The sequence below is a fragment of the Stegastes partitus genome, unplaced genomic scaffold (genome assembly GCF_000690725.1).
Source record: "Stegastes partitus isolate 25-593 unplaced genomic scaffold, Stegastes_partitus-1.0.2 Scaffold303, whole genome shotgun sequence".
Lineage (NCBI taxonomy): Eukaryota > Metazoa > Chordata > Actinopteri > Pomacentridae > Stegastes > Stegastes partitus.
In genome coordinates this window covers 533,854-548,859 of record NW_007578034.1, presented here as the reverse complement: position 1 = coordinate 548,859, position 15,006 = coordinate 533,854, and the positions used below count along the sequence as shown (strand labels likewise).

Here is a 15,006-nt window from a genome sequence, read left to right as displayed (position 1 = left end):
AATCATACATACTTTGCTCCTGCAGCTGCAGCACGTACTGAAAGTAAAAAGAACAAGTATAGGATTTAAAAGGCAGCCTATATTACTATAGCAGCAAGGAAGAAGTTTTAATCGTTAACATGACTTTCAAACCTCCACCTCTTCATTACACAGCCAACATTCAGACCATTAGACTATTGTCTGATATGTATTGCAAGAGAAATTTGGCACTGAGTAAATATGGACTGGTCCATGCATTTATATCCACAAAAAATAAATAAATACAATTGTTAAAGCAGTAATTTTCACCAAAAAAGCAATGTGATCATATTATTTGGAAAATCAATATTTGACCTTATGTAAACTGTACACTTCACAATGGTCCTGCAACAAATACAGATAAACAATCAGCCATTTATTGGTTAGAAACCAACCTAATAGCGCAATATAGACAGCACAAATTAACACAAGTTATTTTAAAACACACCAAGGAGAATCACGAGGATTCTATTTTCACTGCTTTGGTCTTAATTGATTTGAGCTGATTGGCTGTGCAAAACAGAGGATTTGCTGCCCTATGGAAAAATTCTGTAAAAACCGGCATAACTAACTGATTTCTGTTAGTGTAAAAAGTAGCGTCTTGACACATTTTTTCCAGAACTTTGTGAAAAGAGATATTGTTATTAAACTGCCATGAAAAGCACATCTTCTGTGTCTAATACTGGGATAATTAGAGCACCATAAAAAGTGGTATTAAATAAGCTTTTGGCTGTGTTAAAAGTGAAATTGAAAGTAGAGCTCCCTTAATAGCAGTGCTCTGACTTGAATCTGGTGCAAACGGAGCTAAATTGTGGCACTTTCCACCTCCCATAATCCTGCACCTGCTCGCGCAGTCATGACCCGCTACAACACCTCACTGCTGTGGAGGCAGACGCTCTCTTCTGCGCAGGCTCGGTCTAGATTTCGGGGATGGGTCTATCGATGAAGTCAAGATGGCGACTCTGGCAAAAGCGCCAATATATTTACTGAAGTAGATGTTCTAAATTAACCGAGGTAGCGGGTTTTCCCAAGCCCCTCGGTGGTTCAGTGAAACATGAAGACCGGGAGCATGTTTTTGAAGAGGAATTGACCGGGATTAATACCGTAACGAAGTCAGCGAGATGTGCGAGAGCTATGCCCGCTCGCTGCTGCGTGTTTCGGTGGCGCAGATCTGCCAGGCGCTGGGCTGGGATGCGGTTCAGCTCACTGCGTGTGATCTGCTGTCCGATGTGCTGCATCGATACATCCAGCAGTTGGCCAGGGTCTGCCATCGGTACTCTGAGCTGTGTAAGTGCTTCGTGTAGTACTCTGATTACTTTTTTTACCCATAAACCTGAAGTAGTCGATCACGTTGTTGTTGACTGGCTCTGCAGCTGGCGCCCCCTAGCAACGCTTTATGTGTCAAAAAGTACAGTAGCTACATAGCTTAGCTGCTCCCGTATTTTTTTGTTATTGGGGCGATGCTGCTTCCCAGTTGTTTTTACCATTGTTGAGCAGTCGATGTTTAGTGCATTGCTTATCCAAGTGTTGCATTAATAGAAAAAATACGGTCACTGTCCATCTGGAACCTGTTGAGCATCACTTCTAGCTTCACCTCCTCCATCACTAGCATGCAGTCAAACTTGTCTCAGGCTGTTATCAATCCTGACAGGATAGTTTAAATACAAGACGACATGCAGAGTGTAATGGCTTGTTTTGTTCCAACATTTCAGATGGAAGAACCGATCCGGTCCTGGATGATGTCAGCCAGGCTTTCAGACTGCTGGGGGTGAGTCTGAGCGAACTGGAGGACTACGTCCACAACCTGGAGCCCGTGGCCTTCACCCATCAAACGCCGCTCTTCCCTGTCAGCAAAAACAATGTCCTGCAGTTTCCTCAGCCCGGAGCCCGAGATGCAGAGGAAAGAAAGGACTACATTCCAGATCACATGCCACCGCTGGTCTCCTTACAAGAAGGTCGGTACCTGTGCGAGGCACTAGGGCTGCAATTAATGAGTGTTTTTATTGTTCATTCACATGTTTCATATTTTCTCAGTTAATTAATTAGTTGTTTGGTCTGTAAAATGTCAGAAAAAAAGTGAAAAATGTGGATCAGTGTGTCCCAAAGCCCAAAAAGATGTCCTCAAATGTCTTGTTTTGTCCACAACTCAAACATATTCAGTTTACTGTCGTAGAAAATTAAACAAACCCCAAAATATTCCAATTTTGGAAGCAGCAATTGATAAATTTTAACTCTAAATGTCATTAAAAAATGCTCAAGTGATTCATTAATCATCAAAATAGCCAGTGAATAATTCATAGGTGACAACAAATTGACTAACTGATTATTTTTTGCAGGTCTAATATGTACATTACTTGGTGTGTTCAGTGTTTTCCCCAAAGTTTGTATGTAATCTGTCCCTGGAAGAGATTGGTCACATGCTTGGGCTGAAAAACTGATATACCTGACAGTTTAAAGTTGACATCAAAACAGCGTTACATTCACTTCAGTTTGCTTGACTATGTTTTCAACCGGTCCACAATTTAAAGTACATTCTCAAGATAATTTGGAAGTGGTCCGTTTGTATATTGTGTGTAACTAGCATCTGTGTTTGCTGTTTTGTAGTTTCACTTCTTCTGATAATTTTTCTAAAGGTTGAAAATCAGGTACTGCAAACCAAATATTAGAAACACTGATTGAGTGCAGTTCAACTGTACCACAAACTACAGCATCTAAAGTGACAGTTAAGCTGAGTGGACACTTCTCAAAAACATTTTCAGCAAAAAGTAACAACAACCTCTATGAAGTTAAAGTTTATTACGGTATATTGGACTGCTCCCTTCACTTTTTGTGTTATGGATATCATAATAAATTTATAGAAATTGCAATTTTACCCATCAATCTACACTCAGTTTTCATACCAACAAAGTAAGAACATATTTTTAGTAGATTTCGTTTTACAACCTTGTTAAAAAATCCCAAACTAATTTTTCATATCTGAAAGTATTTTACTTAGTTTTAGAGGGGTAAACTTAATGAATTCTCTATAGAACCATATATTTGGTCAGGGCAAATCTTTTTTTAAACTCTCACCAAAGTAACCTGCATATGTTTTAAAGGAGGCGTTGTAAGAATTCTTGAAGCCTAGTTTGAATCTGTGCTTAACTAACTGTTTGTCCATTTCCTCTGTAGAAGAGGAGGAGGAAGAAGTCCCTGCTGACATGGGCACCTCAGCTGAAGCTATGCAGGTGGCACTGGAAGAGGATGAGGAGGAGATAGATGAAGATGAGACGGTCAACGACGAAAACCACCCACTAAAGAGGCACCTGGACAGTCCTGATGCAGCTATGGGCATGATGCCTACCTCCAAGAGACCGCGCATGTACCCAGGGCTCAGCCCAGAATGGGGGGTCGAGCCCAGGGAGCCCCTTACCTCTCTCAACCCTCAACGTGTTCCCCCAGGCATGCTGCCGTCTCATGACAGCCTCGACCCGCTGTCACCCGAAACACCTTCTGGAACTCTGCCTTCCTTCAGACCTCAGCCAGTAATGCCAAAACACTCTGATCAAAAGGGCCTCACTACTCCGGGAAGAAAGCCTAAGGTCTCATCCCCAGGCAGACAACGGACTAAGTCCCCTAAAGGGGTTATCCCTGTTCCAGTGGTTGGCAGTCCCATCCATTCTCCCAAACCATCCAAGGAAAGGAAGAAATCTCCAGGCAGGACGAAGAGTCCTAAAAGCCCAAAGAGCCCGAAGATGGGTTCAGCTAAGGCGCCTCAACCACAGAGCAAGACAGATGGCGTGCATAAGCTCCCGCTGTCTGCGTTGAGTGAGAGAATGGGCAAAGAGAACATTCATATGCGTCAGAATATAGAAGACAGGGAGTTAGCCGAGGGCCCATTCAAGAAACTAGAGCCTGAAAATACAGCCATTGATGACTCTATTGATGCTGTGATTGCTCGGGCATGTGCTGAACGGGAGCCTGATCCCTTCGCTTTCTCCTCAGGCTCTGATTCAGATAGCAATGGATTCTCCAGTCCCAGGAGACTGACCATTATGGAGCCGTCTACACCTAAAAACCCAATTGTGGCTGGCCACATGTTAAAAGACACGTCGACGCCACTCCACCTACAGCCACACGCAGGCCTCGGAAACTGGACTATGGACGACTCGATCAACGAGGTGATCCGGAAGGTGAACCAGGGGGGTCCATCCGCCCCCCCTCAGAACCAAGCAGAGTACGTGTCGTCCGGTTCAGCCTCACCACCCACACCTGAACCACTGCTCAAGATTTTTGAGGAGAAAAACAAGATTGTGTCATCCGTAGATGTCAAGAAGAAGCTGAAGAAGGAGCTCAAAACCAAGATGAAGAAGAAGGAGAAAGACAAACCGAAAGACAAAGACCGGGAAAAGGATAAGAGCAAACTCAAAGAGAAGAATAAGGAGAAGAACAGGGATAAAAACAAGGAGTTTTCCAAGGAAGCCAAGATGCCTTGGAAAGACTTCGGACTGAAGGATGATGAACTCTTTGTTCAGCGAGACTTTACTCTGCCCGAGGGCTCCATTAAGATTAAATCAAGAGATGGTGATGGCCCTAAGAAGGAGAAGGAGAAACATAAAGACAAAAAGAAGGATAAAGAAAAAAGTAAAAAGGACAAAGATAAGAGGGACAAGGGTAAAGACAGAAACAAGGATGACAAGCAGAAGCAATCTGCCTTATCCCCCTTTGCTCTGGGAGAAGTCCCTCCACTGTTCAGCCCCTCTACCTGCCTGCGCATTCCCTCCATGCTGCCTCCTCTGGCCCCGATCCTCCAGGATAAAGACGTGAAGAGCAAGGAGAAGGACAAGAAGAAAGACAAGAAAGAGAAGAAGAAAAAGAAAGATAAGGAGAAGGATAAGGAGCGAGAGAAGGCCAAGGAAAAGGAGAGGGAGAAAGAGGAGAAGAGGAAAGAAAAGGAGAGGGAAAAGGAGAAACGGGAAAAGGAGAAAGAGAAAGAAAAGGAGAGAATTCGACTGGAGAAGGTAACTTTTGTTTTTGTTTGTTACTACGCCGCTGTGTCATAGTGTCACTGAAATTGACCTCGACTTCTCTGTCTCCTCAGGTGAAAATAGACACTCCAGCAGCGTTGCCATCTCCAGTCATCCCCAGACTGACACTCAGGGTGGGAGCGGGTCAGGACAAAATGTAAGTACTGAGTGAAAGCTTCTAGTGACACCACTCCACACAAGGTGCTCTTTTTGCAGCACTGTGACATATACTAGTAGTTGTGGGTCTCAAACCTTAATACTTTATTGGTACTGACTGAAATGTGTGTGCTGCGTTAGTGCAGTATTTTATGTGGAGTTACTTTATTATTGAAGTCAAGTAAACAACTAAAACTTGCCTCAAATATTTGTTCATATTCATAGTCTTGTTTGTTTATTTTTTAATAAGATTTGATTTGTTTGGAACTGTAGCGGCACCAATTTAATTTCCTTCAGTTGCTTACGATTTGAGAGCCTTCCTTTTTCATTAAAGGTGGTTTTGTAAGAGAAAAATGTTTTATATTTCCCAAAGTTTTTGCAATAAGGATTGTTTTGTTATACCAAAACTCAGCTGTGGTATTGGCACTTATTATCTAACCTGTGTTTAATCAGCAATGTGCAATTGCAGTAAAAAAAAAAATAGGCAAAACATACACTGTGTAATGTATATTTGATATACATTTGCATCATATGCAGCAATATCTGTGTATGTCATATGTTTTCTACCTTTTTTCTTTTTTTACATCACTGATCTTATCTCAGATGCTGTTCAATGGATTTAAAAAACAATCTAAATAAAAAGTTCTTATTTTTAAAAAAAAAAAGCAAAACATAACTTGAAATAAAAGAAAAAATAATTCAAATAAAAAATTACAAGTACGTCCAAAAACAATGTTTTTTAAAAGCACATTCTTAATCCTCTGAACCCACCGGTGGGTGTGAAAGGCATGTTATTGTTTTCAATAAATCGCAAGAATAACACCACTTACCATAGCAAAAAACTGAAAATATGAAGAATCGCCAGGCTTAGTGGGAAAAACAACCAAATCAAAGCTAAAAAATCAGAGTGTTTACTCAAAATAAACCCAAAAATGTATCGTTTGCGGTAACTAGATTCTGTAAAGAGTGAAAAATCCTGGGCTCCTCGACGCAACAAGGAAGCTGTGACTCAGCTGTAACCAAGAGGCACATGAGAGAAATTCAGGGACTTTTTGGCTAAACTGCCGGCTGTGTTTACACAGAGCAGATAGGAGACAAGTATGGAGACACATTTTAGTAGTAAAATATCTATAGTATGTGGAGTTATCATCGGTAACACGCGTGGGCACTTGTAAAAAAAAAAAAAAAAATGCTGTACATGTTCATTCAAGCTTTTTTATATTTTTGTAAAATAAATAATTTAAAAAAATTAAACTTTTTGTTTTCTTTTTTAGTCTTTATGACTTTGTAACTGTGTCACCCTGGCCAAAAGACATTTTTGAGTTCTATCTACTTCTAGCTGTGGTTGTGATATTTTCCATTGAGGTGCAGGAAGAAAAAAAAGAGCCCACAGGGAATAAAAATATAGAGGGAGCAAAAAAACACCCTAAACCTGCTTAGGGTGAAGACAGTTACGTTATCCCGATGACAACATGTTGTGTATTTTTAAATTGCACTGATAAGAACCTATTTAATTCACTACTGGCTTCTTACATCCTTCATATTAAGCGTTAGGTCTCCTGTTCAAACTAACTTGTATTTGTTTCTGTCCATCATCAGTGTTATCAGCAAGGTGGTCCCGAATTCAGAGCCCAAGACGCCTGCACCCAAGATCCCCGCTGTCAAGTCAGGACCTGTGGTTCTTCCTCGGCCGCCCCCGCCGCCGCCGGTGCTCCCCCAAGTCCCACTCATCCTGCCCCCACCTCGCTCACCACCTCCACCCGTGCCTCCCCCGTCGTCGTCATTGCTCACCCCATCCCCTATGCTTTCTCCCGCCGCTTGCATCAAAACGCCAGTCCGCAGCGTCGTGACTGAGACCGTCAGTACTTATGTGGTGAGTGCCGATACTTTGAGTATTTGTTTACTGGAAACTGCTTCAGCTTTACCAGGCTTAATTCAGTGTAGGTGCACATTAGTCAAGATAAAATGTGATTATCCTGTGTGTTTTGTTTTCTTTTTTGTGTTTTGCAATGACTATGTATGAGCTGTTTTGTCTTTGAGTGGTGTTTTATTGAAGCTTTCTGTTATCTGCGTTCACCCAAGATTCGTGACGAGTGGGGAAACCAGATCTGGATTTGTCCTGGATGTAACAAACCTGATGATGGCAGTCCCATGATAGGATGTGACGACTGTGACGACTGGTACCATTGGTAAGAGATTTAACACTGTGTTTTCTTCTCATTTCTGGTCTGGACGACGTCGCTTTTACCCCATTTTGTGTATTTGTAACATCATGGAGTTTTGTATTTATGGCTTGTTGGTGAAAATTAAGCTGGCACTAGTATGTACCTCAGTTTTGGTGACACGCAGCAGAGAAAACAAAAGAAGCACAAAGGTAGACATTTGGTCATTTGCTTGAAAAAAACAATTAATACATTGCCTTTAATTGTTCCTGTCACATTTATGTCATTCAAATGTTAACGTATCGTCAACAAAACGCTAGTATGTCATCAATGCTCCATAAGGATGCCCTGTCAGGTAGCATTGCATCATGACTGCAGCGCTATAATTGACAAAAGTCTTTCTTTATTGTCATTCTATCTCACCAGAAAGCCATAATGCTTCCAGATCTAAAAGACGTGTTCCAGCTCTGGTTTCTCATTTTCATTCACCCCAAATCTAAACCTAAAACTGTTCTCTAGCTTCACTACCAAAGCTGGTGGAATTTGATCCAGTACAGTTTGTAACAACATGGGTCCATCAGAAACATATGACAGATATCACACACAGACCACAAATGTTCCAGCACATACACAGTTATATATAGATATACAGGGGAGCCATATATAACTAACATGGCCAGGAGTTTAAGGTTAGTAATGCAGTAGGACAAAAACAGGTGTTGAATCAGTCTTGTCTTGAGCAGCAGTGACATATAATGTCTCTGAGCGTTCCTCATACCACCACCATACAGGTGGTGGCCTTAAGTAGTGTGTGTCAACTTTTCCATTGGCAGGCAGCTTGACAGGCTCAGGCTTTGGTTAACAGTTAGTTGATTCCTTTTTTCCATTTGACAGCAAGCATTAAACTAATTTGAAAGTAAGACACGACACACTGAACTGAAGAGCTTCTCATACCAAACTGAACACCCTCTAGCTGCCTGAGGCTGATATACGTCCTGTTGTACCACTAATATAAAAATAGCTGCATTTGCACCATCTTTTCTCTAACCAGAACTCTCTTCTTCTCTCGTCTGCCCAGGCCTTGTGTCGGGATCCATACAGCGCCTCCCGAAGACCAACAGTGGTTCTGCGTTAAATGTTCCAGCAAGAAGAAGGACAAAAAACATAAGAAAAAGAAACACAAACCACACTGAGACTATGCAAAAAGCACATATTTTGGGACTTTTTTGGACTAAAGCCATCACTGAACACTCGTGGCACTGCTGTAAAATATAAAAACAAGAAAAAAGAAAGTTAAAAATATGGCTGATACTAACTTCTGAGGATTTTTTTAATGATGTCAGCCATGATGCATTGTGAGTTGGTAAGAAAAAAGGCTTTAACCAGCACATATTCAGCCTTAGTTCTCATGTGGGCTCCGTGATTTCCCCCCTCCCCCCTCCACCCCCCGTTTCACGTGTAAATTGTTTGCTTGTCGTTTTGGATGTCCAATTGTAGGAGATCCTGACAATTATGTCTGTATGAGGAGACCGTGACAGTTTCTGCAAGATGAGAACTCTGCTTTGTGGCAAAGCAGAAAAGAAAACCATCAAACATCTGTCGTCTTTATTTCTGTTAAGTTTATGTTGCCAGAAAAGGAACGACCTGCGCGTCGGACCTTTCTCCAGTTTTCTGCAGTATCATTGAAATGTCATGTATATAATGATGATGGCATCAGGCATGTATAAATGTGTAAATACCAACTTCCAAGCCAAGTGCATTTCGTTCTTAGGATTCTGACTTGTTAAATCCATTTTCAAATATTGGTTTTTAAATCAAATAATTTTCTGTAATTTCTGTACATTTTTTAAATTTAAAGTTTGTATTTTTATTTTCTCTTCATATGGACTAGTCCTGAAGTTATACTGTAGCTGTGCTTGTAATGTAATTCCTTTCGCTGATATTTCAAGATTAAAGATGAACAGTCTGCGTACTCGCAGACTTTAAGACGTAAATCTCCGTCAGAATTGTACACCGATTTTCTGTCAAACGCTTCTGTTCATCCTTATTTTATTTTCAACCTGTGCACGCTTCTCAACATTTATTCTTTTTTTTCTTCCAATAGCTGTTTTTCTTTTGCTTTACAAAAATAGATCTGAAATATTTTAACAAACCAAGTTTCATATGTTGAATTTTGTTCCTGCTTCCTTGAGACCTGATGAGTAGAAGATGTCTTTGCTGTGTGCGGTTGTTGGTTACAGATCCAGGATCGTCACTTGCAGCTGTCTGTGCAATGCATTAGCCTAGATTTGAGCTACTCTTCGGCCAGTTGCTCCACACTTTACCTACTCAGAGGTATTCGAAAACAAACACGGAATAACAAAGCTTATCCCAGACGTTTATTGTAGATTATAAAGAACTGATTTCTTAAAGTGTGTCTAAAAATGTCTGCTGAGCCTTCTGCAGCAGATCTCCTGTTGCCTTTCCCTGAATGACCACATGGTGTCAATCTTCATGCACACAAACTGTGGCACGCTGCACATGAGGAGCAGGTGTCGTAGGAGGCTCGCATGAAATATGTTTCACCACCTTATGAATGCAAGAAATGTAACAGGTGTCTTTTAGTTGATGTATGTGGAATCCCTGTCTCTCAAACACCAAGTAAAACCAGATCTACAAGTGCTGTCCTTCATGAGAGACTCTATAAATAACTTGCACTGTTAATACAATTTACAGTCACTCAGAAGCTATTAAAAAAAAGCGTTGTCAGCTAGTAAAAAAAAATCTTCCCCTCGAGTTATTAGTGGACTATACTTCTTTTGATGTGGGCTCTGCATGTCTCATCTCATTTTTTCCATTCTTTGAAGTGCAATGCACCAACGAAGGGTTTACAGGAGGAAGAAGTGTTGTATCTATAGCAGAAGGTTTCACTACCAGTCATCAGTGACTTTACATACTATAAAAGGTCTGCATACAGATGCATGCAAAAAAACAACATCAAGTGTCTTAGTAAGATGCTGTGCCACAAGAACAGCTTCAGCATTGCTTCTAATCAAAGGATGACCACCTTTATTCTAAAACATATCCCCTCATTTATTTTTTTGCAGACGGACAGACAGAAAGTTTTTATTGCCAAGTGAGCTCGCACACACAAGGAGTTTGACATGGTGAATGTAACTGTGGTACTCAACAGCAACAAGACAGGCAATGAATATAGAAATCTAAATCTAAATAGAACATATGTAAAAGAAAAGTATAAAAGTACTTTGTAAATGTGTAAAAGAGACATGAATTTGCCTAAACTGTCCATCCATCATCTATACACTGCTGAGGGTCGTGGGAGGCTGGAGTCTATCCCAGCTGGCTTAGGGCGAAGGCAGGGGACACCCTGGACAGGTCACCAGTCTATCACAGGGCCACACTTAGAGACAGACAACCAAGTACACTCACATTCACACCTATGGACAATTTAGAATCACCAATTATCCTCTGTGTGGCTGTGTGGGAGGAAGCCGGAGAGCCCGGAGAGAACCCACACCGCACGGGGAGAACATGCAAACTCCACGCAGAAAGATCACAGTGTCCTCACCAGGAAGTGAACCGGCGACCTTTTTGCTGTGAGACAATGGTACTAACCACCGCTCTACCTTGCAGCCTAACCTAGAGTAATGAATTAGAAAACAGTTGAAGCTGCAATATTGCACACAGATTAGAAGAATTGCACATGAAATTAAAAATTGCACAAATTTAATGATGGTAGTGGACAGCTCAGCCCAAAAACTAATTTTATTTGGGTTGAGATCTGGTAACTGTCGAGGCCACTGTGTAATATTCACATTATTTTCATATTCATCTAATTATTCACCGACCCCTTGTGCCCTATGGATCATCCTCGACAAGATCGTTGACGTCGGAATACAAATGCTTCATCACAGGATAAAGGCGATCGCTCAGAACATCTTTATATTGATCCTTCCCTCTGAGGGGGTAAGTGGATCCAAACCCCCAGACAGCATAACAGAGCCATCAGAGTCCCTAACTGTAGGGGTTAAAGGTTTTGCTTTAATTTGTCACCTTCGTCATTATTTATCAGCTTTCGATATTTCTAGGAGCAATTAGCAGACGACTTCAGAAGTCTAGTTAGTTGGTATCATAGCATATCAGAAATCTATTTAGGGTGACTCAATAATTTACAAACAAATAACTGTGCTTTTAAATCAATGATTTAACAGACTGGTGAGATGATCATTGTTCTAAATGAGCTCTCAGAAAAACCTGAGAAAAGCCTTTTAAAGTTTATCATAATAAGGTTAAAGGAATACACTAGTTATTTAAAAAAAAAAAAAAACATGTACATAGATGATGATTTTTGAAGCAGAGTTGACTTTAGTATTGTCTTGGTGTGATTGCTGCTTCTGTTTTGGCATTAAAAAATGACTTCAATTCTTATTTAACTGAAGGAAAATGGGCCACACCCAATCATTGATTCCCAAACATTATAGTTCCATAACAAATACTATTAAAGCGCTCAGGTACTTTGAAATAGATAGAGATGCCAGGTGTTTTCTGGACACAGAAGGTGCACCTCACTCATTCACTTTTAAACTTGTGAAAAAATCCTTTTACTTATTCACTTTTCTCTCCCCCTCTCTCTCTCTCTCTCTCTCTCTCTTTGGCTGTGTTACTACCATAGATGGCCCTAATGGAAATCTACTCAGTGTCTTACGATAACACCGAATTAAAGAGGAAGTGGAAAAAATGATGTGTGTCCAAAGAAAAGGGAAGTAAAGAGACTTCTGCTCATGCAAAATAAGCTGACATTTCAATGTGCTGTCTTTTTAATCATATGAAATGCGTTCACTCATGCAAGCCATCACGAACATTAGAGAATTAGAGTGGGGGAAAGTAGTGATTCTAAATCGTAATAAAGCACTTTACTTATTTGCAAATAAGGAAAGTTTTAATCAAAAGGTTAATAAAAAAAAGATAAGATTACATATGAATTAAAATGCCAAGAAGGTCGAGGATAGCAGTGTCCCCTCCTGAGCATGCCAAAGCCAAAATGGGTGTCTCTCTCTCCGTCTTCTATCACACAAGCTGGTGTCAGGTCTCATACAGTCAAAGCTTGTTGCTAACATCTGCTGGATCATAAATTTTACTGCTCACTGCCTGCAAAATGCTCCAGCTCTGACATGAAAAGGATTATATCTTTATATCTTTTCACCTTGTCCAGATGCACCTACAGTACGCTGCCTCATAAACAAGATTTAATGCTGATGTACTACAAGATATGCTGCCTATTAACAGGTGATACGTTTCAAATTCAAATGCTAATTTCTGCACGACGTTATTTTTGTGTCTCACGTGTTAAAACTCGCTCGGCACATGCTACAGCGCACAATGTTCGCCGAGCTGTGACAGTTTCAGTTTTAACCCACAAAAACGCAGACAGTCTTTATTTGTGCAAATAGTCCCAAGAGAGCCACAGGTGATAGAAAAGAGAAAGCTAATGGCTGCTTTCACTCATCATGAGGCCACCTGCAGTGCCCTAAACATGTGTTGTTATTTGACTTGTTACATGGCAGGCATGAGTGCGTTTTGTTTTTCAGCCGCAGCGTGCACTGAAACCCACGAACCCTCCCTTCCACATCAGAGGGAGAGTGAACAGGATGTGGCTGTTTCTTGCAGCAGTACATCCTTACTGCGTTACAGCTTTTGCAAGCTCATTGCCCTTCAAATGCATTTTATACATCACTCCATATTCACACCATATTATTTTACCTCTGCAGCCTCTTTTCAAGTGGGATTAGCACACGCAACATTATCAGAATTTTTAGTGCTCCGGTAGATCAGAGCAGGAGGAGAGACTTTGAGTTGTGCGCTCCGTGAAGCTTGTGGCTTCTGACAGTCATGTTAAGCAGCAACACATCATAAAGAAGTGGAATTTCAACATCGGTGTTTAAAATATTCATGTCAGCAGAAAGAGTCGGGCTGAAATGAAGAGGATTTTGTGCTATGATCAGAGGAAGTAGATCCTCTTCATGCTGGTCTCCTCAGCTGTGATACCAGCACACACTGACATGACCCTGTTTCAGATGACTTTCCTACTTAATGTCATGTTACTCTAACGGGACACAACACCTATGGGAGACTGAGACCTAGATTCACTCCCCCCTGGGTTTTGTAGAAAGAATATTGTGATAAATTACTTTCGGATTTTTAATTGACTGCCACAATGACAGCACAACACTCACTGTGTTAGATACGAGAGAATATGTGTTCTGCAGCATGCAGCAGCTTCAAAACCTGCTTTGCCTTCTTTACAATCTGAACCATACCGCTCAGTCAAATGAGCTTTGTCCAATGCAAATTAAGATGCTCCGGGTATATTGATAAAAACTCTGTGCTGAGCAGCTACAATAAGCTGAATTCTGCCATCAGTTGATGGTTAAAGCTTCTAGTGCATTGAAACGTCATGTGGAGTACCATTTATCTGTAGAATTACATACAGACACTCATTGGTGTATACGTGGGCTACATTGTGCTCTGGAGTACTGCAGGTAGGCCCACAGGTGGGCCGGTTTTATAGTCACAGCAAGCTAAATTAACTTTCAAACACTGCAGGTATTCCAGAGCTAGTGCAGACCATGTGTAGCCTGAAACAGAGAACAATGGGGGCAGTACTGTAATCTGTCCTTATTTAACATGTATTCATACTGACTGCCATGTTTGCTTTTCCTCTAGCAGACTATCTTTCTACATATCTACTCTTTAATAAAGAGGACGTGAGGCTGTCAAAGAAAGCTCCCTACTTGTCACCCACATGGTGATGTGCAGTGTTAGTGATGTTTACCTACAGCTTGTACAGGTGCTCAGTGATGAGCAGAATTTTAATGATAAAATCTGTTAGAATGGACACAGTTTTTAGGATACTCGGCTTGATACACCCACTTACACTGTCTTGCAGTTCACTGATTCAAATACATACCAACATCCACAGAAATGTGCCACAAAACCAGAACTGGACCTGGATGAGATCTTGTGGCAACTGTGATGATGTTTCCTCTAATTTACCCCAATCTGACAGTGGGAATAAATCATCCATGTCCAATTTCATGAAGTTTTCCTAATATGGGTGTCAATTAGTACAAGAGTGCTGCTGTGGACACAGCTTTACAGCCTGCAAACTGGGCTGCCGCAGGCAGCACAATGCATTAGCGCACGATGAGCTGTCAGAGAGGATTATTTCAGCCACCACAGTCAGCGAAGGGGGTGGGCGCCGCTCTGCTGCACTAAACCAAGGAGAAAGAGTGGGCGGGAGACAGAGAAAGGGAGAGAAACACATTGAGGAAAGAGGGAAAGAGAAGAAAGTGTCCGTTACACCGGGTGGATTTTTCCAGAGCACCGATGTTGGAACACTCTTCTGAGCTGGCCCTGGTGCAGAGTCTGTATGCCAACAGCATGCGCTGTCCCCCCTCTGCGGCCGGGATCTCTGTCAGGAATGAGGACCTGCCTATGAGGTACGTTGGGGTTGGCCCCTCATTCAAATTTGGGCTAGCTTTTGTGGAGCAGGCCGTATTTGGGCTGCCTCTTTGTCTGAGCTGGATATTGTCATAGGATGTATTGTTTCCAGTTGAGGCGTTTTGTCCCGCTGTGACTGTGCCTGTGGATAGGGTAGTGTTCCC

The 15,006-nt window shown here is 41.5% G+C and overlaps 2 protein-coding genes across 5 annotated transcripts in view; both read left to right on the top strand.

The window, feature by feature from the left end:
• The first annotated feature begins 953 nt into the window (after positions 1-953).
• LOC103358329 (transcription initiation factor TFIID subunit 3) lies at positions 954-9,353 on the top strand. Its single transcript, XM_008283256.1, has 7 exons — positions 954-1,305; positions 1,731-1,973; positions 3,190-5,018; positions 5,099-5,181; positions 6,780-7,053; positions 7,263-7,369; positions 8,421-9,353. Exons 1-7 carry the CDS (start codon positions 1,140-1,142, stop codon positions 8,533-8,535), a joined length of 2,817 nt encoding a protein of 938 aa, XP_008281478.1. The 5' UTR covers positions 954-1,139; the 3' UTR covers positions 8,536-9,353.
• A 5,327-nt stretch (positions 9,354-14,680) lies between these two features.
• Positions 14,681-15,006, top strand: part of LOC103358328 (CUGBP Elav-like family member 2) — a 24,791-nt gene continuing 24,465 nt past the window's right edge. For 2 of the 4 annotated variants that reach the window (XM_008283250.1, XM_008283249.1), the window contains exon 1: positions 14,683-14,841. In XM_008283250.1, the coding sequence (XP_008281472.1) occupies positions 14,729-14,841 (113 nt within the window). In that variant the 5' untranslated portion in view covers positions 14,683-14,728. Of the gene's footprint in view, positions 14,842-15,006 lie in introns of all 4 variants that reach the window. The other 2 variants (XM_008283252.1, XM_008283251.1) reach the window with 2 other exon arrangements.